Below are 27,500 nucleotides of genomic sequence, written 5' to 3'. Positions count from 1 at the left end.
AAAACTATTGATGAACAGTCCTCTTGGAAATTCATGTTCTCACGATTTGACGACTACAAGTCATTTTATGATATTAATTACTCGCATAAAATAAGGAATTTACGGTATTGAATATATTTTGTTTAAATTTTAATACCAATTCAGGGGAACTCTCAAAAGATGATTTATATATTTTATTTGCCTGACATAACCCTCATGGAAAGAAAAATAATAAACATATACCTATGTTGTAATAATATATATTATCAATGATGGAAATTGTAAAACATACATGTAGTACTCAGTGAATTCCTTTACGTGATGTACTTTTGATTTCAATTTTGGCAAGTGACTGCTATGGGTTTTTTTTGAGTCATTTAATGTACTGTAGTGCAAGTACATTGCAAATTTTACGAGTATATTTATTGAAGTCCTTTTAAGGCTCTTCAGAAATTCTGTGTATTCTTGGAAGATTTAAATCAGAAATAATTCAATGGAATTTATTTTTTCCGCGGAAGATAGGTTTCAAGATCTTCAAAGAAATTGTACCCAAATTTTGCTAGTAGTCATAATGAATTTTTCTAGATTTTAATCTACTTATAAATTATTGTCAAACGACTTGTTAAAAAATACTGGGAATCAAAATTCCACTGCAAGGTTGCTAATTAAAGCAGGAGTTACATAGCAACCAAATCTCTGTGCATGACTAAATATGGGGGCGGATGGGAAGAGGTCTTTATACAAGTACATTGTATATTACTGATTTCTGAAAGCCTAAATACCATTGTCTTATGTCATTATCAATACCCAGTTCATGTATTTTAAATTCTCAACGGGAAATGGGTGGTTGGTTTGTCTGAATTGAGTCCTTTTGTTGTGAATCATTGACACTTCTAACAGTTCAGGTACAAGATGAGAGAGAGAGAGAGAGAGGGGGGGGGACTACTGGAGATTATCTTCAGACTATGAAAAGAGTTTACTATCCAGCTTTTAATTAGTATTATTTCATTATGTACTTTTATATGCATGTATATGATCTTTGTTTATGTGAATTTGTTTTGTGCATTATCATTGCCATTAAAAAAAATGTATGTATTGCGAATTTTAGAACACATGTATTTATTACTGTAGTAGGGGTGGTTAAAGTGCTTTTGTGTATTATGTATGTATTACAGTGTACCATAAACATCTACTGATACATTAGTGACTTCAGTCTATAATCATGAATCAGAAATTTACATGACAAGAAGTAAATTTTCAAATGTTATTTCAGCAATAGCTTGTGTTTTGTACTGTGTATCATTACATGTACTGAATTGTAGCACGTGAATGGGTTTTAAAAATGTAGAATACAAAAGACAAAGATCTAATTCATTTTATCATAAGTACTTTGTTTAAAAATTTTCAAATCATTCATTATTTCATTGCTTGTGACAAATATAAAGATTTGACTAAATGCATGAAGATAATCTTTACATTGTTCCCGTGATGGGGATTCCGTCTGCTGCATTGTAACTACTAAACAAACCTTAAACAATTTCATTTTGATAATATGGCTACCAGTTAAGTTGCAAGTATTATTCTACTAGCAGGGACCCAAGTTGAATGATAGGGTATTGTTGTAATGAAGCCCTATAGGCTATTCTGGATCCTAATGTTTCTCTTGTTAACATTGCTCTGCCTTGCATATAAGCTCTCTTTGCTGCTATGTCAGGATAAGCTCAGTTTATAAATGTATTTCCTCCTAGTTGAGTGAAGAAAAAACATTCAGATTACAAAAACTTGATTCAGACCGTTGGATATATGTCATTTTAAATAAATGTCAAAGCATGTTTTTTCCTTGGAAATAAATTTTGAAATGCTTTGTATTTATGCAATTGTTTGACTTGTATTGAAAATAGGGGCCTTTCCAGTGAATCAATATGACTATAGATTGGGACAAAGTAATGTGTATAGTGTAGTAGTACTTTTATCTTTAAAAGGTTTCTTTTTTATTTACATTAAAATGCAAGGTCTATAAACTTGGTACATTATTAGTTTCTTGTGAATGCAATGTTAATCGCTTAACAGTGCATATTTGATAAACCGATATTTATTCCCCTTGTTTTCTTAGAAAAACATCATGTATATATTAACACCTAAAACATTACCCATACTTATTAGTCTCCTACCGACTAAGGGTACTGTAGGTTTGTGCTCCTTTCATTTGTCAGTCTGGCAAGTCAATTTTCAGCACTTTTTACTCACCAGAGCTGAAAGCTCTTGTCAGCTTTTTGTCTGTCTGCCCATAAGATTTTTACATTTTTATTCTCCAAAACCACTGGGCCAATTTCAATCAAACTGAATACAAATTGTCCTTAGGTCAAGGGGATTCAGATGAAGGACCATGCCCCCTTAAAAGGGGAGATGATAATGGAATGGCAAAACGAGGGTTGGGTCATTTAAAAATCCTCTTTTCAAAAACCAATGGAACAGGATACTGGAAATTTACATGAAAGGTTCCTTATATAACACTAATTCAAGTGTATTAAAATCATGGCCTCCAGGGGTAGGGTGGGGCCACAATAGGGGATGGAAGTTTTACATGCTTATATATTGCGGTAAAATCTTAAAAACCACTGGTCCAGGCCACAATAGGGGATCAAAGTTTTAAGGCTTTCTGACATAATGTAGATCCAAGTTTGTGCAAATCATGGTCCCCAGGAATACAGTGGACCACAATAAAGGATCAAAAATTTAATAATCTTCTCAAGAACCACTTGGCCAAAAAAGTGGAAATTTAAATGAAAGCTTCCTGACAGAATATAGATTTCATATGACAAGACCTTTCATTTCATACTTTGATCGTGTGAGCTTTAAAATTTTTAAGAAAACATGACCTATTGAAAATCTTTGGAACTATTCAAAGTAGGTCTTTCATATAGTGTATATAGACGATTGTATTTGATTTTGTGACCATGACCTACTTTTTGAAACCTGACCAAATCAATATCCTGAACTATTTAAGGTAAAGTTATTATATTTTGTATTATAAATTCTTTATGGGAAGACCTTGTTATACCTTGGTGTGTGACCTTGACCTGGAAGTTTGACCTACTAATAAAAACCCAACTTAAAGGGAACGTATGGTATAAAAAAAAAAATTCACATCTTAAATACTTTATAGTTGGTAATTAATCCCACTGGTTATTTTTATCTGATTGTAATCAGTTGTGTAGAAATCAGCTCATAAATAGAGCTAAACATCAGCTGCTGGAGGCTGCCATTTTGCAAGATAAAGTTATCGCTCTTTAAGATATTTCCCACAATCCCATCTGCTTATGACGTATACCGGGCAATTGCCTCCGAGTGAAAGCAGCTGGTCATGTCTGACTGCAAAGGATATCAATATGAGCCCGAGTTTAATGAAGAGGAATTATTGGCAGCTTCAAATGAAAACACTAGTGATTTGGAATGGATTGATGAAAATGACAGAAGAAATGATAAAAATTGGTGCTCTTGTGGACATTGTGACATTCTTTCAAGTCGCAGAGAATGTATATGTTGTAAGGAGTTTGAACATTATGCTGAAAATTACATATCTTCTGTATGTCCATGCATTTCACAACACAGTGACTTTGACATGGTGTGTCTAAATAAAACAGTGTTGGAAACAGCATACGTTGCATTTAGAATACAGTGTTTATCCTTCATCTCTAGCCAGTACAAAAATGTTCACTGGATAAGGATATCAAAATAAATTGAATTAAATCAAATTAGAAAATGATCATAAGTTAAAGTTTTTAAGGTTGTAAATAAACACTGATTATTTATACATTTAGAATCATTAATATTTACTGAGAAAAAAAGCAAAATATATTTGGTACTTACCCTTATATCCTCTTTAAAACAATCTTTCTCAAAATGCCGTTCACATACAATTTTATCTCTTGAAAAAACAAATGTTTTTGGATTTAATTTTGCATTTCCTAGGTTATGGATCCATCTTGCACAAAGTTCATAACATAATTTTTTTGGGGATTGGGGATGCTAAAGGTAGATATTCCTTTTCCTCTAACCACAGTGCAAAATTTCGCTTGACACTCAGGCATTATTATAGATATTGGAAAGTGTGTTACTCTGCAACCATTAATGCTATCCCTATAGGCACAGCAGCGGTAATGAATTGCCGCATGTAGGTCATCAGCCGCCATGATAAGAGATTCTCCCATACAGCTGAATTTTCAGTGTAAATGACAGATTATATCTTGTTATCAGCAGCAATTATTTTTTCTATGCTAGGTTTTGTTGTCTAGAAGGTACCAGTTTTCAAATATCAAAATTAAATTTTTGACCATACGTTCCCTTTAATCAATATCCTGAATTATGTATGATGGCGCTTCCTTGTCATATACATATGTACATGTATATTTCTTGTGTCAAGATCTTTCATTCCATACTATTACTATGATTTATGACCTTGGGTCTTGTCTAGAACAACAAGGTCATACTAGTCATATTGGTGCTGAGGTATCTCTGTTATGTGAATTAATTTCAGTTATGCTGAGGCCTCAGTACAGGGTCAACATTTTTCATGGGAATAAAGATCGATAAATATATTAAAAATCGCAACAGTTGAACAAAGGCAGGCCAAGGTGACTCAGGTTAGCGATGTGGCCCATGGGCCGATTGTTTTTGTAATACTTGCAGATATTCAGTAGGTACATTGCTTTACTGTTGGAGCAACTTCAAATTTTGTTCTGGTCCATTGAATTTTTGCTGAGTTGTGACTCTTGGACTGATAAAACTAAGGCAAATACTATGTTTTCCAAACTTTTTTAAGTCACCCGAGTTAATCAATTGGTTGTCGTCGTTCGTTAAAAATTGAACATTTTTAACTTCTAGATAACTAAAAGTCCAATTCTTTTCAAGGTATGAAGCATCTTTGAGACAAGGAGGACATTAATTGTAGATTTCAGGACTCCTAGAGGCGGGGCAAAAACTGTCCAAAACTGACCAATTTTCAAAGATCTCAACCGCAAACATCTAAGAAAAACTAAATGCATTGTGATGTGTAGAGCAGGAAGGTCTCTACCAAAATTGTAAATTTCATTACCCCAGGGCAGGGCCAAACTTGGTATATAGTGTTTATGTGTAAAACACTTAAATAATGTCTTCTTTAGTGCTGTTGATATTAAATTGAAACGATGGATATTTAGAAAGGGCAGGTAGTCCTTTACCTAAATTGTAAATTTTATGATCCCCGGGGTAGGGGTTTTGATCCCAGGGTGGGCCAAACTTCGTATAGAGCATTTATGTGCAAGTTTGCTGATGTTGTATAAAACCTAAATGCATACTTATTTATTCAAAAACTTTTACGTGAGAAGAAAAAATCTCTTGCTATGGCCTTCAATTCGACATTTAGATATATCGACGACGTTTGATCTATTAACAATGATAATTTTCATTCATATGCCGATTCGATATATCCCATTGAACTCGAAATAAAAGACACCACAGAGTCGTCCACTTCTGCTTCATACTTAGATATTTTATTGAAAGCAGATATTAACGGCAAACTAACAACTCAACTCTATGGCAAACTTATTACCATATTTATGTAGCAATATTCCATTATCGACTGCATATGGTGTTTACATCTCTCAACTGATTCGATACGCGAGAGCTTGTTCTGCGTATGGTCAGTTTTTAAATCGAGGCAGGCTACTGACAAACAAGTTGATACTGCAAGGTTTTAACAGTCTCGTTTGAAGTCAGCATTTGGCAAAATCTAGTTTGCCAATACAACCTGTCGTTGGGTGAAATGCTGCCTGGCGTGTTTCATACCAATTGTTTGGCATACTGATTGTGATTACAGATTACTTCGTTTATCTGATCAAGATATAGACTCACGGCGGATATGGCCGGTCAATGCTTACTCCTCCTAGGAACTTGATCCCACCTCTGGCATATCCAGGAATTCGTGTTTGCCAAACTCTCTATTTTGTATTCCTTCTAGGAGTTATGAGATTGATCACCGTTCGTTATCTTCACTTTTTCACCTAAAAGTTTAACTTAGGTAGTGACTGTTTCTTGGTCAGACGCGCGGGAATGTCGAGGGTCTTTTGGATATGCCATTGAAAACAAAGGACCCGTACTCTGTAAGCGTCATGCATGGGTCAAACGTTGTAGCAATATGCACATAAAGCAGGTGACTTGGGATCAGAAGAGAATCACGGGTTATTTCCATTGATTATCCCTCTAGATCCGTCACTGTGTAAGAAAAGCAGATTACCTCCCTACCTTTGATTGAATATATTTTAAACAAAAATAAGAATGTCATTTTGGGGGTCTTCGCCCTTCTGGGACAGACAAGGAACAAACGTAGCACCCAATCCTGAAAATTTTCTTAATCCGCTATATACTGTTACATGTGCATTTACCTGGAGGCTTGATTACGCGACAAGAGTACCGTAAACCACAGGCAATGGTATCGCCTGGGTTCTAATTTGTCTCCGACTTCGAACCCAAGCGATACAATCGCCTGTGCAGTAAACAATACACAATACGCTTTTAAAAGGTTTGTTTTGTGACATTGATTCGCAAACATTTGAAGTTTATTTAAGGTAGTACCCGCCATCATAAAGCCGACATACTTTGTTTAGAAACAGATGAATAAAGGAAGGTCAGCAATATATTTAATGGTCTTTTAAATGTTCATATCTATTCAGGGTAGCTTATTTGGTATATGGGTTACCTTGTAAATCTATGAATTATAGGTTTGAATCTCGCAGAATTCAATTTTTTAATATAACAATAAAATGTACTTTTGCAAGAGTTTAAAATGCAAAATCTATTTCATCAACTCAACATAATATGAATGTAATGCTTTCTTTTTAGGTCACCTGAATCATTCAGGTGACCTATTGCTATCTGTTTTTTGTCCGTCGTCGTTCGTCGTGCGTTAACATTTGAACATTTTCAGCTTCTTCTCTGAAACCCGTGAACCAATTTCAACCAATTTTGGCATATAGCATCTGTGGGTGGAGGGGAACAAAAATTGTGAAATTCGTGGTCCCTGCCCTCCTGGGGCCTGAGGGGTGGGGCAAAAACCATCAAAATGAGTGTAATTTTAAAAAATCTTCTTTACTCCTGGACATCAAGAAGCCAAACTGTGGGCATAATTATAATGAGCGTTGAATCCTCTACCAAAATTGTGAAATTCATGGCCCCTGGGACAGGGGTTCTTGTGTTGGGGTGGGGCTCTATTGGTCATATAGTGAAAATGTAGAAATTCTTTGATAAAATCTTCTTATATTGGTTTTATCTAAGGAGTAAATAACCTTTTTCTTTATGATGTCTCAGACCTAGGTTTTTTAAAAAGGATTATTGATTGAACATAAAAATGACACATGTACTTCATGACCACATAGCTATTCAATGTTTCTTCCATCCAAAAGTAAAATTCTTATATTTAAATACAAACCTAATTCAAACATTGGAAGGTTGTTACATGATACTCAGGTGACCTATAAGGCCCCTGGGCCTCTTGTTATTATAAACCTCACTCAACAAGACATCCTGCCAATACGCACATCTTCAAGTTGTTTACAAAAGTCCTAGCATTAAAACTGTGAGAGGAGTTAAAAGGACAAACATGCACTCACTTTTATAATATTTCCTCAAGACTTACTAGTTCACCTACCTGTAATTTTCTCAAAAATTGAAGAATATCAAAATCCTTGCCACATGCACATCTTTAATACCCATACAAATACTCTGTAAAATAAGGTCCTCCGGTCAAATCGTATAAAACTGAAAGAGTTGTGTGTGGAAACTATTTCCTCAAATTAATTTTTAAAAATATTTCAGACACCAAAGAAAATTGTTGAGAATTAAACTCTTTGCAATACACACATTTTCAAGTTGTTTACAAAGGCCCTAGCTTTAAAACTGTGAGAGGAGCGGAAAGGTCAAGCCTTGTACTCACTTCATGATATTTTCTGAAAACCAAATAAGTTCAACAACGTGCAATTTTCTCCAAAATTGAAAAGCAAATTCACAATCCTTGCCACATTCACATCTTCAAAAAAATTAATGAACAGTGATCAATCTCACAACTCCCATAAGCAATACAAAATGGAGTTGGGCAAACATGGACCCCTGGATATGCCAGAGGTGTGATCATGTGCCTATGAGGAGTAAGCATCCCCTGTCGACCGGTCACACCCGCCCTGAGCCCTATATCTTGATCAGGTAAACGGGGTTATCTGTAGTCAAAATCAGTGTGCCAAGAACGGCCTAACAATCGGCATGAAACACGTCAGACAGCATTTGGAATTCCCATGGGCACGAATTGTGCTCCTTTGTTAGCTGACCTGTTTCTATATTCATAGGAAGCAGAATTTATTCAAAAACTTCTACGCGAGAAGAAAAAATCTCTCGCTGTGGCCTTCAATTCGACATTTAGATATATCGATGACGTTTTGTCTATTAACTATAATAGCTTTCCTTCATATGTCGATTTGATATATCCCTGTGAGCTCGAAATAAAGGACACCACAGAGTCGTCCACTTCTGCTTCATACTTAGATATTTTATTGAAAGTAGACATTAACGGCAAACTAACAACTCAACTGTATGACAAACGGGATGATTTCAACTTCTCTATCGTCAACTTCCCATATTTATGTAACAATATTCCATTATCACCTGCATATGGTGTTTATATATCTCAACTGATTCGATGTGCAAGAGCTTGTTCTGCGTATAGTCAGTTTTTAAATCGAGGTAAGCTACTGACAAACAAGTTGATGGTACAGGGGTTTCAACAGTCCCGATTAAAGTCAGCATTTCGCAAATTCTATGGTCGTTATAACGATCTAGTTCGTCAATACAACCTCGCATTGGGTCAAATGCTGTCTGACGTGTCTCATACCGATTGTTAAGCCGCTCTTAGCACACTGATTTTGACTGTGGATAACTCCGTTTACCTGATCAGGATATAGGGCTCACGGCGGGTGTGATCGGTCAACAGGGGATGCTTACTCCTCCTAGGCACCTGATCCCACCTCTGGTGTATCCAGGGGTCTGTGTTTGCCCAACTATCTATTTTGTATTGCTTATAGAAGTTATGAGATTGATCACTGTTCGTTATCTTCAGCTTGCATTTGACCCAATGATAGGTTGTATTGGCAAACTAGATCGTTATAACGACTATAGAATTTGCGAAATGCTGATTTTAAACGAGACTGTTGGAACCCCTGCACCATCAACTTGTTTGTCAGTAGCCTGATTCGATTTAAAACTGACCATACACAGAAAAAGCTCTTGCCTATCGAATCAGTTGAGAGATGTAAACACTATATGCAGGTGATAATGGAATAATGCTACATAAATATGGGAAATTGACGATGGAGAAGTTTTTTTTACCATAAAGTTGAGTTGTTAGTTTGCCGTTAATATCTTCTTTTAATAAAATATCTAAGTATGAAGCAGAAGTGGACGACTCCGTGGTGTCTTTTATTTCGAGTTCACTGGGATATACGTGTATTGAATCGAGATATGAATGAAAATTATTATTGTTAATAGATAATACATCGTCGATATCTACATGTATATCTAAATGTAGAATTGAAGGTCATAGCAAGAGGTTTTTTCTTCTCGCGTATAAGTTAATATAAACACTGTAAAATAAGAAGGCGGTCCTCACTTTAAAACCTTCGGAGGAGTTAGACCGACAATTCATTATTCTCCATGTAATATTTCTACGAAACTGACGTGTTCAACACCGTGTGATTTTCTCAAAAATTGAAGAAAATCAAAGTTCTTGGCACATGCACATCATCAATACACATATACACACTCTGTGGGGGGTCTGCCTGGGAGGCACGGAATATAGTGTGGATTTGTATGTGGCCCCTCTACAGGAGCAAATCCTACTGGGCATGGAGTTCTTGGAGCAGCAAAAGGCTCATTTGGACCTTGAGCATGGCACCATGACCCTGAGAGAGGAGACTGTCCCCATGGCGTTTAGACGTCCCGGGGAGAAATAGGAAACCCAAGTTTCCTTGACTAAGACTGTCCAGCTCCCTGCTGTCTCGGTCAATCTGTGTCCCTGTCATTTGAATAGAGAGCTGGAGGACTTTGAAATCAACCCAGATATTAAGCAAGCATGGAGGTTATAAAACTTTCTTTAACACATTTTCATACTCAAACTCCGTGCTCTAAATCGTACTCAATCTCCAAGGTGAAGGTTATAAAACTTTTACAAAATTATTCTCATACTCAAATGGAGTACATACTCAAGATTGTTCGAGTTTAAATCATGGCTGAGTTTGAGTATGAGTACGGTATACAGGGGCGGATCCAGGAATTGCGGTTACAGGGGGTGTCACTTTAGGAGGCAGGGGGTCTGCAGGCCGCCTTGAGATCCCCAGTGGGCGAAGCCCCCGGAAGCTCTTGGATTTTACAGATTTTATAGGGCTTGAAATATGTCTCCTATGTAAGTCATTGTACTATTTTCTATCATTTTTAATATGGTGAAATTAGTAAAATGGCACAAATTTTAAGGGTTTTTGGAAAAAATTAAGTTCTCCCAATTAAAAAATTCAAGAAATCAAAAGATTTTGTTATTTATTTCCTCGGGAGTGGAAGAAATTGCTTGTTTTATCGTTTAGTACATTTTTCTAAACAAGATAGGCCAATACCACGATTTACCTTAAATTTGAAAATTTTAGGGGGCGTCCCCCCCTTCCCCCCTAAATCCGCCACTGGTATAAGTTTTATAACCTCCAGGCCAGATCTCGGACGTCGGAGATTACGAGCAGGAATTACTGACAAGATGACAATGATTCATGAATCGACATTTTTTGCTGGTTTGATGGGTTTATTGCTTCAGATTCACTCTGATTCTATGAAGTTATATATATTCAATCACAAATATGTTAAACATATTTCAATTTATTTGCTATCAGTTACAGCTTGTATTGCTTTAAGTATCGATACTTCATTCAGGAGTAGACATTCTAAAACTGGAAGAAGTGGAAGTAAAACACACTCAAAACATCTTTAATCAATGCCTAATTCAATAGTAACGTCATAAAATATTGTAGCGGTCAGCCGAGTTCGATCGCCGGTGGCCAGATAGCTCAGTTGATAGAGCACCTGTCTAGAGATTCAGGGCTCAAATCCCGGTCTGATCCGTTGTAGTTTTTCTGGAACTGGGTTGATGTCTTAAAAGTCTGAAACATTTATGGAGTGAGGGCCACGAGTTCGAATCCCGGTCTGGTCCGTTGCATTTTCTCCCTTTCTGTTACAATATCAATAAAATAGCAACGTCAATTTCCGCGCAGCCCGTGTATAACGCACTTGTTAACTTTGAAAACATAAAATGTGTTTGGATTAGCCTTATTTTGTAATAGCGCTCGTATGATTCAGACTTGCGGACACTAAAATAAATCAAATGGCGGTGCATTCGATTTGGAGTAGATCGGGGGGGGGGGGGGGGGTGTTGGTGTTGTTGTTCTTGTTATATTACCATTAAGACAAGGTGTAAGAGAAAAGACTTAAGGAAAAGGCGAATATCGTGATGATCTATGATTGGTTGATTACATTACTTGTTTAAAACCCATTTCTTTAGAAAAGCCATGATGTAGCTATTGCTTCTGCTGTCTACATTCGATGTCCCGGCCGCGACAGAACTAAGTCGTTAAAACAGGAAGTGACAGTTCCATCGCCAAAACGCTCGGCATCAGGTGTGAATGTCACGGGTCCTCGGAGATGACCTTAAAAATGGTTGTCCCGTGTCACAGTAGGTGTGGCACGCTAAAGAATCCTCACTGCTCAATGGCCATAAGCGCCGAGCATAGGCCTAAATTTGAAGCCCTTCACCGGTCTTGGTGACGTCTCCATATGAGTGAAAAATTCTCGAGCGAGACGTTAAGCAAGATGCAATCAATCAATCGATATCGGTAAAACAAAACAAAAATGACGTCATAGAGAAACAATTCGAAACGTGTTCATAGCATGTATAATTCAGAAAAAAATAATTCAAAAAAAGGTGAAGATAACGAATAGTGATCAATCTCATAACTCCTACAAGTAATGCAAAATAGATAGTTGGGCAAACACGGACCCCTGGACACACCAGAGGTGGGATCGGGTGCCTAGGAGGAGTAAGCATCCCCTGTCGACCGGTCACACCCGCCGTGAGCCCTATATCTTGTTCAGGTAAACGGATTTATCCAGTCAAAATCAGTGTGCCACGAACGGTCTACACAGCACACAGCATTTGACCCAATGATAGGTTGTTTTGACGAACTAGATCGTTATAACGACCATAGAATGTGCGAAATGCCGACTTTAATCGAAACTGTTGAAATCCCTGTACCATCAACTTGTTTGTTAGTAGCTTACCTCGATTTAAAAACTGACTATACGCAGAACAAGCTCTTGCATATCGAATCAGTTGAGTTATATAAACACCATATGCAGGTGATAATGGAATATTGCTACATAAATATGGGAAGTTGACGATGGAGAAGCTGAAATCATCCCGTTTGTCATACAGTTGAGTTGTCAGTTTGCGTTAAAAGTGACCAAATTATCAGTCATTTCATAGCTAAAACATTTTGCAAGTTTAGATACTTTCATGCATGAGCTTTTATTGTTGTTCGCGTTATGTGATTGGTTCACACAGACATTGTTTATTCTCGTAATCATCCGAATGGTCTCGGGACTATTTGGGGACTAATCACACGACGCGTAACAAATTCGTACTCCGTAACCTCCTGTAAGGCTGCCAGTGGAAGAGAAGAACCCCAGCCCGATCAATGGATGCAAGATCGTGACAAATCAAAGAAATAAGATGGGTTTTGAATTGAAGGAACTTATAGTATGACATCTCCCTGACCTGCCGCTCGCCAAAATTCCTTAGCTAACGCTGTAATTACTTGGGAAATTTTCCCCGAAACGGGGACCCCCTGTTTGTTTACAAATTCTTGTTTCATACCATGTGTATTTCACTATACCGGTAGAATGTCCATCTCTAAAGCTTAAGAAAAGTTGAAGCGATTACATCAAGTATTACCCATACTTCAGGTGCCTTTGTTATAGATGGGAGTATACTTGGTCCTCTACTTTTTCTTATATATATAAATGACTTGGTCATAGATATTGCATGTGTGGTCAAACTGTTTGCTGATGATACATCACTTTATATTGTTGTCGATAATGCAGACACTTCAGCATTACTGCTTAATGAAGATCTCGAAAAAATCAACAAATGGTCAAAACAATGGCTCGTATCTTTTAATTCCACTAAAACAGAATGTCTAACTATATTTAATAAGGTCAAGAAACCTTTCCATTCTTCATTGATATTTAACGATGTTCATCTAAAAGAAGTCGAATCTCATAAACATTTAGGGGTCATTTTCAGTAGCAATTTATCTTGGCAAGTCCATATAGACGAAATAGTGAAAAAAGGCCTATTCACGCCTCAGTATATTGCGAAGGGTCAAGCTTACCTTGGATAGGAAAACTATATTTTTCATTTGTAAGACCCGTCCTAGAATATGCTGACATTATATGGGACAATATACCAGAACATTTAGTTAATAAAACTGAAAACATACAGTTAGAAGCAGCCAGAATAGTTACGGGAGGTAATAGACTAGCATCCAGGCATCTTCTATATAAGGAAACGGGATGGGATCCATTGTCAAAGCGTAGAGAAAATCATTGACTTATTCAACTCCACAATATCTAAACAACATTATACAGTATCTGAGAAATCAAGGTCACAACTACAACACAAGATCTAGAGCAACTAATTCACTGCAGGAAATCAACTCTAGAACCAAGCTATACTTTAATTAATTTTTTTCCAGCTACAATAAGGAAATGGAATGCACTTCCTCGAAATGTCCAATTAAATCACTCTCTATCTCGCTCTAAGAAATATCTTAATACAAGTGTCATTAATATTCCAAATTATTTTTACGTAGGAACCAGAATCGGACAAACTCTTGATGCAAAATTGAGATTAGAATGCAATGCTCTTAATCTTCATATGTTTCAAAGAAAATTATGCAATTCACCTCTTCCCATTTGTGGAGAAGTAGAAAGCATTTATCATTTTCTTTTATGCTGTAATATATACTCAAGAGTTAGGACCAATACAATTCTGACACTGCCATATCCACTTAATGTAGAATTATTGTTATACGGTAATGAAAATTTATCTGAAAGTGAGAACATTTTTTTTATTTAGCCCAGAAATTTCTTGTTGAAAGTAAAAGGTTCTGATCCTACCTCTGAAAGCTGTTCTACTATATCTACATGTAATACTGTCATATTGTATATAGAATATACTCATGTGCACCAAGGTTGTAATAAGTGGAAAACCTGTGTTTATTACTTATTGTTTATATGGCATAACTCTACAATTTGTTATTTCAACTTTGTCAATAGTTTATATTCATTTGATCTGTATCGACACTTATCATACATATAAACGTGTGTTATTTTTCTTTCAATACTCAATTCCAGCTTTTCTCTCTTATTCCTATTTCTTTTTGCATGTATTGTAATAATTAGTATACGACTTATTTTACTTAGAATTTTCATTCACTTCTTACTTGTGAGATATTTAGAGCAAGATTAATATAAGCCTTTTGGCTTGTTTCTCAATCTATTACATGTATAAGACATTGTTTGTAAACATTATTATCGAATTATTTACGAATAAATATTGTTTAAACTATAGATGGGAAACCAAAATTACACAAGAGTTAGTCAATTTGAATATTAAATACATTTATTAATTCAGAATCAAAACAAGGAATACACAAATAATTTTTCTTTCTTTTTTTTTCTCATCAGAAAATTATGTTATTAAGTCAGATTATTTGGTGCGGGGAGATGTGATTTCGTAATTTCTGGTGTACTTAAGGCCTTTAGTCATTACTTAGTCATTACTTCTGGACTGATACATGTACATATATTGTACATATGTAGCTCAGTGGTAGACTAAGAACGTTTGCTTCCAAACGGGGAGGTCGTGAGTTCGAGTCCCGCTAGTGCCATGGTCGTGTCAAAACCTAAGACGTAAACATAGGTAGTAATTGCTCCTTCGTCAAACGCTCGGCATTTAGAACGGTCTTTCGGATATGAAGTTAAAAACGGAGGTTCCGCTGCAGGCGCTGGCATGATAAAGAACCCTCATTGCTACGACCCTGGGCGCTAAGCATAGGTTTGAATTTGTGGTCCTTCATCTACAAATGGTGACGTCTCAATTTGAATGAAAATTTCTCAATGGGACGTAACCGACTGACTGACATTCAGTCAAACGACTTATATACTTCATATCTATATCTAACTTTCTATCTAGGTTCTTCAAAGCGAAATCTAAAGAAATGATACAGAAAATAACAAGCGTTTCAAAACAATGAATGGATTACATACACTTCAAGGTAGACAACACAGTAAAACGTGTGTTTGTGTGCGCGCGTGTACGTGCGTGTGTGTTTCCGCTATGATATTCTGTTTGTTGTGACACGATAATGGCCAACACATATCTTCAAAGACATTTAAAACAAACTAGACTTCGCCTGATATCCCATTTGAATAGTTTTGGTAAAATGATGAATGCACAATTCAATATATACTCATTCTAGTGAATAGACATTGGCCGTGTTTGTTTTCACTACAGCTTCACAACTCCACCGATATTCAAATTTTATCGATCTCGCTTGAAATGATAGTGTTTTTATAACAAAATAAAGTCTCCATCGATTTCTTTTTAATAGTGTTTCTCATCCATGTTGCTGTTTCAGCTGATAACATCCGTAACTATAATGCCAAATAATACTACTTCTCTAATTTGCGAAGATAAGAAAAAAATAATTTGAGCTTGTTATTGCATTGATTTTGGCCAATTCAATCGATTCGCTATTATGGTTTTTCTTCGGCTGGATTTGTAATCATATTTAATGAAGAAAAAAATATTTGTCATTTCAAATGGGTTATAAATGCTAGTATACATTTATCATGAGATTAAAGAAATTTGACACTTATTGATTACACCCTTAAAAGCAATTGCAGAAAATGAATAATTAATTGGAACTATCGATCGGATTCCTAACAACCTATTATTCTCCGCCATTCTGCTAGCATATTCGATCGCATGGTCCCAGGACAAGCTGCTGGAACGGGCCCGTGTATCTGTCGGCAATCTACCTCGTTCTCGGCACACTGCGTACATCTGTAAAATCACCTACCCGTTTTTGAATTTTCAAATGACTTCACCGAAAGGGTGACAACTATGACGATTCATCTGAGTTTTAGTTGACTCTCTGAGACCAAATTTAAAAGTGAGTGATATATTTTTTTAGTTTTGTAAAAGACAACCGGAGTGGAGATGGGAGGGTGTGGATCCAAGAAGGCGAATAAAAAGGAACTGTTGTTGGAGAGTATTGAGGCGCACGAAAAGGGAATTAATTGTATGGCCCTCAGTGAGGATGGATCCGTCTTGGCAACAGGAAGTGAAGATAAATCGCTACGTCTTTGGTGCACTAAAACTAGCCAGTGCGAGTGTATTGGGACATTACGAGGGCATGAAGATTACATCACGTGTATTCTGATCGAGGACTGTTACGTACTGACCGGAAGTGCTGACAAAACACTTCGAAAATGGGATGTAAGTACTTTGGAATGCGTTTTGGTCTGCCGCGGACATACCTCGGTCATATACCGTATGATCTGCACCGGGGACTTTATTTTCACGAGTTCGTACGACAGAACAGCCAGGTGCTGGGATTTCGACAATGGGGAGTGTTTGCGAGTTTTCAGGGGACACAAACGAGGAGTATACCCCCTTATATTCATACCAGCAGACGACGAAGACATGGACGATGACGTTGATCCGGACGGAAGTAAGGACATTCTAATAACCGGATCCGCTGACTGTACAGCCAGATCCTGGAATTTTGAAACAGGACAGTGTCTGAAGGTGTTCAAAGGAAAGGACCGTGACGGCAACAACGTGGGACACACTGGGGCAATAACCTGCATGGCTACGGATGCACTCGGGAGAATTCTATTCACGGGGGGTACGGATAATACAGTCAGAAGTTGGAACCTGCTGCGCGGAGAACAGCTGAAAGTGTTCTCTGGTCACACAGGTTCCGTCATATGCATGCAGGTTGGTATCGGCTTCTTTCTTACTAAAGAGAGTTTGTCATCTACAAACAGGTTTATCGGTTCTTTCTTACTAAGGAGAGTCTGTCATCTACAAACAGGTTTATCATTTCTTTCTTACTAAAGAGAGTCTGTCATCTACAAACAGGTTTATCATTTCTTTCTTACTAAAGAGAGTCTGTCATCTACAAACAGGTTTATCATTTCTTTCTTACTAAAGAGAGTCTGTCATCTACAAACAGGTTTATCATTTCTTTCTTACTAAAGAGAGTTTGTCGTCTACAAACAGGTTTATCACGTTCATTGACACGAGGAGTAGGTGGCAGTGACGTGTAAAGACAATTTATTTTCTAGCGTTTTTTGATCCCCCAAGTTTACAATAATTTAAAATTGATTTTTACTTTGAAATTTAGAAGAGACATGTATGAATGTTTGTACTGTTGTCATTCAACGACTCCGTGCTAATCTGCTGACGCAGATTTTCAAACATCCCCCGCAAAATTAGACTTTGAAAGGCATCAAAGTCATCATAACAGGTTTCTTCGGAATGAAAACTCTACAGACACCGGGAGGGGTGTTTAGAATTTCTTCGGGTCCATTTGCCTTCTCTGCTTAATCTCCGCCGATGGGCATTTACGTACCTACGTAATACATCTAGTATCATCATAATGAGATTTGAATTGTCAAGTAATGTTCAGTACAAACCTCTTTTTTCTTCATAGCTTTGAAACAAATTATCAGTGACTGTTTTAGAGGGAGTGATGTTTTGCGTCGCATCTTGTTGGTGGACTGCGATAATTTTGAAGTTATATGTTTTCACTATATTTAATTCAACAAACTATTCTTGTTATATTCTTGCTCAACAACTTCTCACCTGGAATTCACAAGTGACACCATAGAAAATTATGTTGCCATAATCCAAATGTATGAAGCATCCGTGTCTTTATTCTATACCGCACAATTTTATCATTTTTTTTTTTCTTCACATCGATTTGATTTGATTTGAACATATTTTATTGTATGAATATATAAAAGGATTGGTTACAAGTTCTAGCAACTTTTACATCAACATTCCACGAATACTTCGCAATTTTCCTGTTGTCCTGACACTTTAGGGAAATTGATCTCAATTGCTTTTTTTTTTTTATATCCGGTACATATCCAACTATCATAAAAGGTTGTAATAAAAGAACAAGTTACAATGCTGGATTAGTTGGGTCTTTTAATTTAGCATAACGTTTAAAATATGGACTGAATTCAAAGGACTTAATTTATATGTACTATATTGGGCCAATGTTTTATACCGCTGTTCTAAAAATTTACACCAAAGGAACTGCCCACTTTCATCGATACTCTTGTTTCTCGTGCTTTCATGGTTAATGACCAATGCGCTTGCGGTGCCCACCCGGCGTTTTCGCTCGATTATTCTATCGCCTAAACATCCAACATCAATGTAAGCAAACACTTATAATGTACGAATCTGCGATGTATGACATTTACAGAGTTTCCTCTAAATGGATGTTTTGTTGGTTTCAGCCACGCAAACATGTAGAAACTTCAGGTTTTGAATGGTGTTGCGATGATAAGGTAAAAATTAATGTCATGAGTTGTAAACTACAAATTCGAATCAATACCGGACATTCAATCTACTGCTTTTGTTAATAAACCATATCCAAGGCTCAATGGATAGTTTTCGCCAAATCCAAACAAATATTTTGTTAGATCTAAATGAAAAGGGTTGAGTGGCATGCCTAGCAGTTTAAGCAGATTCATCACAAAATGTAGTATACAACCAGCCAATATGAAAATATATGTGTTCACATTGAGAAAACACTTACTATATATGCCAGCATCAATTAGCAGCATTTGAGAATACTTTTTAAAAATATTTCCAGATCTGTAGATGACGTGGTGAATTCAACGAATATATATGTACATCAACATCGGTTAATAGAATATTCAGTGTACCAAGTCTATAAACTGACTGAAGTAATTTGTGGATCCTTTTTAAAGAATAATGATTAGTGCCTTTAGCTTATCGTTTGCTACTGGTTTTGTTAAGATGCCCGCTACGTATGACGGTTGTCAAAATAATGTGGCGGTCTTGCGTCACTGTAGCAATTACCGACACTTGTAACAATTGGGAAGTTTCCGATTTTAAAGTTCGTACCTATTCTCTTTTATAACGTGCATGTTTTGAATTGTCACATTATAAAAGATAATTTTACAGTGAAGAGAAGATCAATCTAAATTCTTTAGATTAAAAATTCATCAGATTTTTCCTTTTTTATCAAAAAGAAATGTTTCTGTTTAAAATTCCAAAAATAAAAATGGACGTTTCAAATGTCGATCAGTGCATACTATTTTATGCTGTCTGCATCATGTTGTTCATTTCATTTAAGAAATAAACTTTAGTTTTGAAAATACATGATGGTATGAACTGTGACGCCTCGCGCCGACATACGAAAAGTATAGGGGTGTGAAGTGTTGTAGCATGCCATCGTTTACAACTACAACGCATTCATGACGAAATGGCTATCATTACAATTAGTAAAAATATCAAAATTGTCAAGGCTCGGGAATAGAAAACACACAACGCGTTGAATATAAATCATATCAAAGTTACGCAACATTCGGCAAACTTCGGCCGATTCCGGTACCCTACATCTAGGCTCGGATGTATGACGGTAAATGATATGTATATACGCCTAACATGTGTTGTGCAGTTGTCTATTTACTCTCCCGGAAAAACTTCCACTTTCAGAAAGTAGTGATCAAAATATGTTTTTAAAATGAATTTATCGAGTTTTCCTTAGAAAACTGTACTCTATTTCGAGAAAATCAGCCCATAATTCTCAAAGAGAAATAGTTACAAACATTGAGAATGTTATTAAAAAAAAAGTTATGTTAAAATGGACTGTATTTAGCGGGAGCTGTCAGTAGTTCCAGTTGATCAGTGACGTTAAACATGTTTTTATACGTCACTTTATACAGTTCTATGGCGGAGAACATCATACATCCGGGGTTAGACGGAATCGACCAAGGTGATCTGAGTGTATAATTATATATCTTACCTCCTGCAAATTTGTAGCATTATCATTGGTTTACATCGATCACGTGAAGACCACGTATATTCCATACACCGTCAATGGAAGCCATTAGGTTTTATATACACGGTTAGTAGACGAGTTATTTCCTTTGCCACCCTTACTTTCGTTTCAAAGTGGCTGACTGCTCAGTAACACAGCCGAAAACTTCGGTCAAAGAAACAAATATCCAACTGTTAATACTGAATTCAGACACTAGGTCTAACATTGAATGCAAATACGTAAGCTAAGGAGTTTTTCACGTCACTTGTGTGTGATGTCATGGTTGTTTCAGTAGATTTTATTTCTCATGCATTTATGCTATTTGAAAAAGGCACTCGGTAAGATATATTCGTTACATGGTTTGTAGTTGACTTAATATGATTATACGTGGTCAGTAAATTCCATATGGGGCGAGAGCGAAGAAGCTTTCGTCCCATATGGAATTTAGACCACGTATAAACCATATTAGGTCAACTACAAATCAAATTACTAGTGATATTATTTTGTGCTGTGAATACAAGCATCATATGCACCGTATTTCTGTATGATATGAAGTTACTTATATATCTTTTTGTAATTTCATAAAATTTCAACTTATTAGCAATTTTCAATGAATGTAACATCATGCAACTTAAACGTATATGCAATATATTTATGGGGATTTTATTTGCACATTTAAGAGAAAGATCTTTCGATAAAAAAACCTTTCAGATTGTCCTAGAAAACGTACGATGTATTTCTTGTAAATGTATGTTTGACATTGTTTTGACTTTATTCTCTTGAGGTCGTCACGCTACCGAATCTGAGAATTAATTTGCCTAAAGGGTCATATTACATGGTTTTAATAATTCATGTCATGCTACATCATGATGAGATATTTGTCAGATCAAATATTTTGGTAGACGTTTGTAATTCTCTTTCATTATTAAAGAAGGGAACAATATCAACATTGAAATTGTCTATGAACATTTTCAATCACTATTTCAAACACTGTATTCGTTATAAAACAAGTTGCAGGATAAAGGTTTTTAACATCAAAAATGTAATATGATAACTGACATCAAAAATGTAATATAATAACCGACAAGTTATTTATCATCCCATTCCCTGCGTGTCACATGAATAATCTATGACCACAAAAGGAAACATTCCTGAAAAAAAATATCCGTATGCTACATGTAGCAACGTGTTTTTTTTTTATTATTATCATTCGATTTACAGAACAAATAGCTAGTATCATATATTATGGATTCCTTTACATGGGTGTCAGATTTAGAAAGAAAGGGGCACCGTTCCAGTAGGTGAAACTCCTGTTATTTATGTTGCACTTTGGGGACTTTTCCGAGTTTTATGTTTACCGGGATTATATAGCTGTATCGATATCATCAGAGACTTTATTTCAATGTTACAATATCAACATCCCATCATTAGTCCTCAACCCGCTAACACACGTCAGATAATCTCCTACACAGTGATGTAAATACAATGCAACTTTAAACCTACGTGTCTTAATTCATATTAAATTCTTACAAATGTAAATCAAGATTCTTGATAGTTTTGTTCCCAAGTTTAGTATAACAGAAATTATCTAGAAATTCAGAACGAAAGGGTTACATTGTTATAAAAAAAGTATGAAGGTTTAAGGAGTTAACCAATTCTGGGCATAAAGGTGACGCTTTGAAAATAGCAATCTAGAGGAGAGGGGAGGAAATAAGAGTAATATTATTATGTATATCTACAGTATTGTTGATAAGAGTTGCTGATCATACAGATTCTTAATTGTGCTGTGTTCTTGTCCCATCGATTTGCGACAGTTGATTCGGGACAATGACGAAGAGAAGAAATTATAAAATATTTATGAAATAAGGACTACTCTCCATGGCAAGCTATTTTATAGGAAAAAATAAATAATAAGGATACCAGCACCTCGTCAAGCGAGTCAGACATTCCGCTTATGAAATTTAGGTATCTCCTTTTCCTTTACTGATAATGGATTCTGCTGTCTTTCAGACAAATTTGAAAATACGTGTCATGTGTGTATTTTCTTCAGTTATGGATCATGTCGGTCATGGGGCCACATTTCTCTTTTTTGCTTACAACTGAAACATTGAACACAAAAGTGGGGTCTGGCGAACTTAAAACATAGGGGGTATGTTTCCGGTGAATCAACGGCGTAATGAACTATCGCTTACTCCCTCAGAAGTACTGTCTTGTCTCCATCAGAACAAAATCAAAGCAAGAAAATATTTTCAAAACTATGAGAATAAGTAGTAAAGGGCAAAACCAGGTATAGTAAATTTGTGCGATGTCTTCAACTTGATACCGTACTCTCTTTCTTTTTGTAAAGGGATTGGTTCACGTTTTTTTTTAAAAGAAATGTTTCATTTTTGATGTTAAACATTAAAATACGTGTATGTAAATTATTCAATGTTGATAACCATAATTTGGACCTTTCTTATTGCAAAGTTAAGAGCAATATTCTAGCCTAATCTCTGCGTTATGTAATCAAGAATCGAGCCTCGTTTATGTTGACAAACAAACTAGTGAAATGTTATTTTGTAATTCAAAGCATCCTAATTATGCACAGACACACAATTAATTTTAAATGACACATTTTACTTAAAGAATACTTAAAATGTGATGTGTATCATAAACTAGGATCGATAACCATAGATTTTCAAAACTTTGTAAACAATAACACACCTCAAACATTGTTTACACAGTAAATAATACACTTTACTATGATGTATAAATTTGATTTGTTTTTAATGAAACATTTTAAACACATTAAATAGTAGGTTTTGATCATTTAAGGTGAAAAACAAAATTGTAGGGAAGAGATTTATAAAACTGAAATTCTTTTTCTTATACGATCCGAAATTTTCTGTCGTATTGTATCGAAATGCATCCGTGTTCTTATTGAAAAACTTCCAAAAATATATCAGAAATGTGCCAGAAATAATGGTCAATGTGCAACAATCTAAATCTAACATAGGAAATTCGGTTTACCATATGTCTTATCGGGTCTATTAGATTATTAATTCTGTTAATAATAAGGTTTCGGGTTGAAAAGAGTGTGACCTTGACACAATAAACCAAGAACTGCGACATCAACTTTCCGGTAGGTCAAAAGAATGTATGAAAGGTGAAGATAACGAACAGTGATCAATCTCATAACTCCTATAAACAATACAAAATGGAGAGTTGGTCTAACACGGACCCCTGGATATACCAGAGGTGGGATCAGGTGCCTAGGAGGAGTAAGCATCCCCTGTCGACCGGTCACACCCGCCGTGAGCCCTATATCTTGATCAGGTAAACGGAGTTATCCGTGGTCAAAATCATTGTGCCAAGAACGGTCTAGCAATCGGTACGAAACAAGTCAGACAGCATTTGACCCAATGATAGGTTGTATTGGCAAACTATATTGTTATAACGATCATAGAATTTGCGAAATGCTGACTTTAAACGAGACTGTTGAAACCCCATTACCATCAACTTGTTTGTCAGTAGCTTACTCGATTTAAAAAAAAAACTTATCATATGCAGAACAAGCTCTTGCGTATTGAATCAGCTGAGAGATATAAACACCATATGCAGGTGATAATGGAATATTGCTACATAAATATGAGAAGTTGACGATGGAGGAGCTTAAATCATCCCGTTTATCATAAAGTTGAGTTGTTAGTTTGCCGTTAATATCTATTTTCAATAAAATATCTAAGTATGAAGCAGAAGTGGATAACTCTGTGGTGTATTTTATTTCGAGTTCTCAGGGATATATCGAATCGACACATGAATGAAAATTATTATTGTTAATAGATAAAACGTCATCGATACATTTTTATCTAAATTTCGCATTTATGGTCACAGCAAGATATTTTTCTTCTCACGTAGAAGTTTTGAATAAATTCTGCTTCATAAGAATATAAATATAGGTCAGCTAACAAAGCAGCACAATTCGTGCTCATGAAAATTCCAATAGACTGTTGGAAGACTACGAAGATATTGTCAATGAGGAACTCCAGCATATTTTTAATTTTAACCTCAGACTACTTGTGGGTGGAATCAGAGTGGTGTTTAACAAATTGATTTTTTGGATGACTGATCACTAGTCAACTATTAACAGGCTAGAGTTCCTCATTGACAATATCTTCGTGGTCTTTGGTGATCAGGTCTTCCAACAGTCTGTTGGAATTCCCATGGGCACGAATTGTGCTCCTTTGTTAGCTGACCTGTTTCTATATTCATAGGAAGCAGAATTTATTCAAACACTTCTACGCGAGAAGAAAAAATCGCTTGCTGTGGCCTTCAATTCGACATTTAGATATATTGACGACGTTTTGTCTGTTAACAATAATAGCTTTCATTCATATGTCGATTTGATATATCCCTGTGAGCTCGAAATAAAGGACACCACAGAGTCGTCCACTTCTGCTTCATACTTAGATATTTTATTGAAAGTAGGACATTAACGGCAAACTGACAACGCAACTGTACGATAAACGGGATGATTTCAGCTTCTCCATCGTCAACTTCCCATATTTATGTAGCAATATTCCATTATCACCTGCATATGGTGTTTATATATCTCAACTGATTCGATATTCAAGAGCTTGTTCTGCGTATAGTCAGTTTTTAAATCGAGGTAAGCTACTGACAAACAAGTTGATGGTACAGGGGTTTCAACAGTCTCGATTGAAGTCAGCATTTCGCAAATTCTATGGTCGTTATAACGATCTAGTTCGTCAATACAACCTCACATTGGGTCAAATGCTGTCTGACGTGTTTCATACCGATTGTTAAGCCGTTCTTGGCACACTGATTTTGACTGCGGATAACTCCGTTTACCTGATCAAGATATAAGGCTCACGGCGGGTGTAACCGGTCAACAGGGGATGCTTACTCCTTCTAGGCACCTGATCCCACCTTTGGTGTGTCCAGGGGTCCGTGTTTGCCCAACTATCTATTTTGTATTGCTTACAGACATTGTGAGATTGATCACTGTTCGTTATCTTCATCTTCCATTAGCAATCTCCCTAGCAACCAGAGATTTATGTATTGTGAGTTAACGTTAATATTTCTAATATTTGTAATATTGAAAAATTATGTTGCTCTTGTTTTATTTTGCCTAAAAAGTATTGGCTTGATATATTTAAAACGTAAAAGAAAAAAATGAATAGTAAGCATTAAAAGTTTTGTACCATATTTGCTGATTCAACATTTTCACTATTTCATTCATATTGCAATCAGCATCTATAAAAATACAACAATCCCTTATTCCAAGTTTCTGCACATTGCGGGTTAATCATAACAAGATTGTTGTTAAACAACAAAAGTCGAACTATTGACATTCGTATTTCAAGTTATTTGTATGTCTAGAACTGTTAACAACGATCAATTGATATTAATTATTGATATCTAATAGCTATTTGTATGTCTAGAACTGTTAACAACGATCAATTGATATTAATTATTGATATCTAATAGCTATTGATTAATCTCTTAAAAGTAATTTATAAAATATATAGTTAAAATGAAGTTCCTTAGCAAGTGATAGTTGCTTAGCAACAATAAATAGTCCATGTAAGCTTAAAAATCATGCAAGAATTTGATTAATTTTGTATTTGCATACATGTATGATGTTCTTTTTACATACCAGATAGATTAACAGAATTTCGTTATTTGCTATGAATAAAAAAGGTGACGATAACGAACAATCACCAATCTCATAACTCCTATAACCAATACAAAATAGATAGTTGGGCAAACACGGACCTCTGGACAAACCAGAGGTGGGATCAGGTGTCTGGGAGGTGTAAGCATCCCCTGTCGACCGGTCACATCCGCCATGAACCCTATATCTTGATCAGGTAAACGGAGTTATCCGTAGTCAATATCAGTGTGCCAAGAACGGCCTAACAATCGGTTTGAAACACTTCAGACAGTATTTGACCCAATATCCGTTATTAGTAATTCCTTAGCAAAGAGATGTTAATTTTTAAAAGAAATATTTCCTACATTTATGGTGATAAAAACCTGTATTGGGGGGGGGGGGTGTCTTAATATGAGTCTTGCTTTAATGTGCTAGTATTCAATGAGTAAAAGAAGTCAAGACAGTTTATTTGTGGGATCTCAAAATCCGTAAAAACCTGATATACCGACTCAGCAATTTGATAATTTTCTACACAATTTAGGTTGATCCATCCTCATGTGATGTCATAGGTTTTTGCAAAATCTTTATTTAAATAAATTTTGCGCATGCTAGAAATATATCTCTCAGAGGAATTTTATTCACTGAATAATAAAAAAAAAAAAAGGTAAACTTTTGATACTAAAAGGTTTTTATTTTCCATAGATAATCAATTATTTATAATTTAAAAAATGTTGTCAAGGGCAATAACTCTTTGCTGGAATTTCCTCTGCTGCATGTCTGTGATACAATGATTTCCCTATTATCCACAAGTAATTTTTATATATCTATGAATTAGCAGTTTTCTTACACTGTTGACATTTCAAATTTGTCATTTCAACAAGTTTTTATTAATTTTCATTATTCTGTTTAACGAAAATATGTGATTATTTTATGTTGATATATACTTCTGTTTTTGTATGTCTGACATCTTTAAAAAGGTGGCGACATATACATTTTCTTTGGTTATTAATTAAATTAAACTATATTGAGTGGAAATTAATACAGTTTTTCCACTTTTAACCATTAATATTGATAAATGACATGAGGATCGATCCACCTTAAGCATTATTTATCCAAGTTTGGAAATCAATATATATATCCATCCTACATATGTGATTATATTATTCTGCAGACTTTTTTTCTATCAAAATTGATTTGCAGAGATGTGGATTTTATTAATGAAAAGGCCGTTGCTTAGCAAAAAGACATTATTAGAAACCTTTCAGTTAGAATCATCTTTTTAAATACTTGCCGATAATCAAGATTCTATAGATCCATTAAAATAGTTTCCGTGATGATCTAAGATTTCCGTACAACTTTAAACAAAAGGTAAAATTATTGCATAGTGAAAATGAGACTTGTAAGACGAATAAAAGTGCTGGATTTAGTTCCAAATCCTTGAGGTGAATTACCATACTGGACCTGTGATGAAATAATTGGTTTTCTAAGATACCAACAAAATCTTTATAGATGCAAGAATTATGATACCTTGTGAACATAAAGAATGTCCCACTTATAAATCAATATCATATTGTTTATATTACATTGAATTGCTT

The 27,500-nt window shown here is 35.6% G+C and overlaps 2 protein-coding genes across 3 annotated transcripts in view; both read left to right on the top strand.

Moving 5' to 3' along the window:
• Nucleotides 1-1,847, top strand: part of LOC125682309 (TGF-beta receptor type-1-like) — a 49,301-nt gene extending 47,454 nt beyond the window's left edge. The window contains exon 10 of the mRNA XM_048922792.2: nt 1-1,847. This exon is cut by the window's left edge and continues 772 nt beyond it. The gene's annotated coding sequence lies outside the window, so the exon portion shown is untranslated.
• A 14,274-nt stretch (nt 1,848-16,121) lies between these two features.
• Nucleotides 16,122-27,500, top strand: part of LOC125682314 (WD repeat-containing protein 86-like) — a 32,675-nt gene continuing 21,296 nt past the window's right edge. The window contains exon 1 of one of the 2 annotated variants that reach the window (XM_048922801.2): nt 16,122-17,164. In XM_048922801.2, coding sequence (XP_048778758.1) covers nt 16,382-17,164 — 783 coding nt within the window. In that variant the 5' untranslated portion in view covers nt 16,122-16,381. The remainder of the gene's footprint in view (nt 17,165-27,500) is intronic. The other variant, XM_048922802.2, reaches the window with a different exon arrangement.

Source organism: Ostrea edulis, chromosome 2 (genome assembly GCF_947568905.1).
Source record: "Ostrea edulis chromosome 2, xbOstEdul1.1, whole genome shotgun sequence".
NCBI lineage: Eukaryota > Metazoa > Mollusca > Bivalvia > Ostreida > Ostreidae > Ostrea > Ostrea edulis.
The sequence above is the reverse complement of the archived record's forward strand: the minus strand, read 5'-3'. Positions and strand labels throughout refer to the sequence as shown.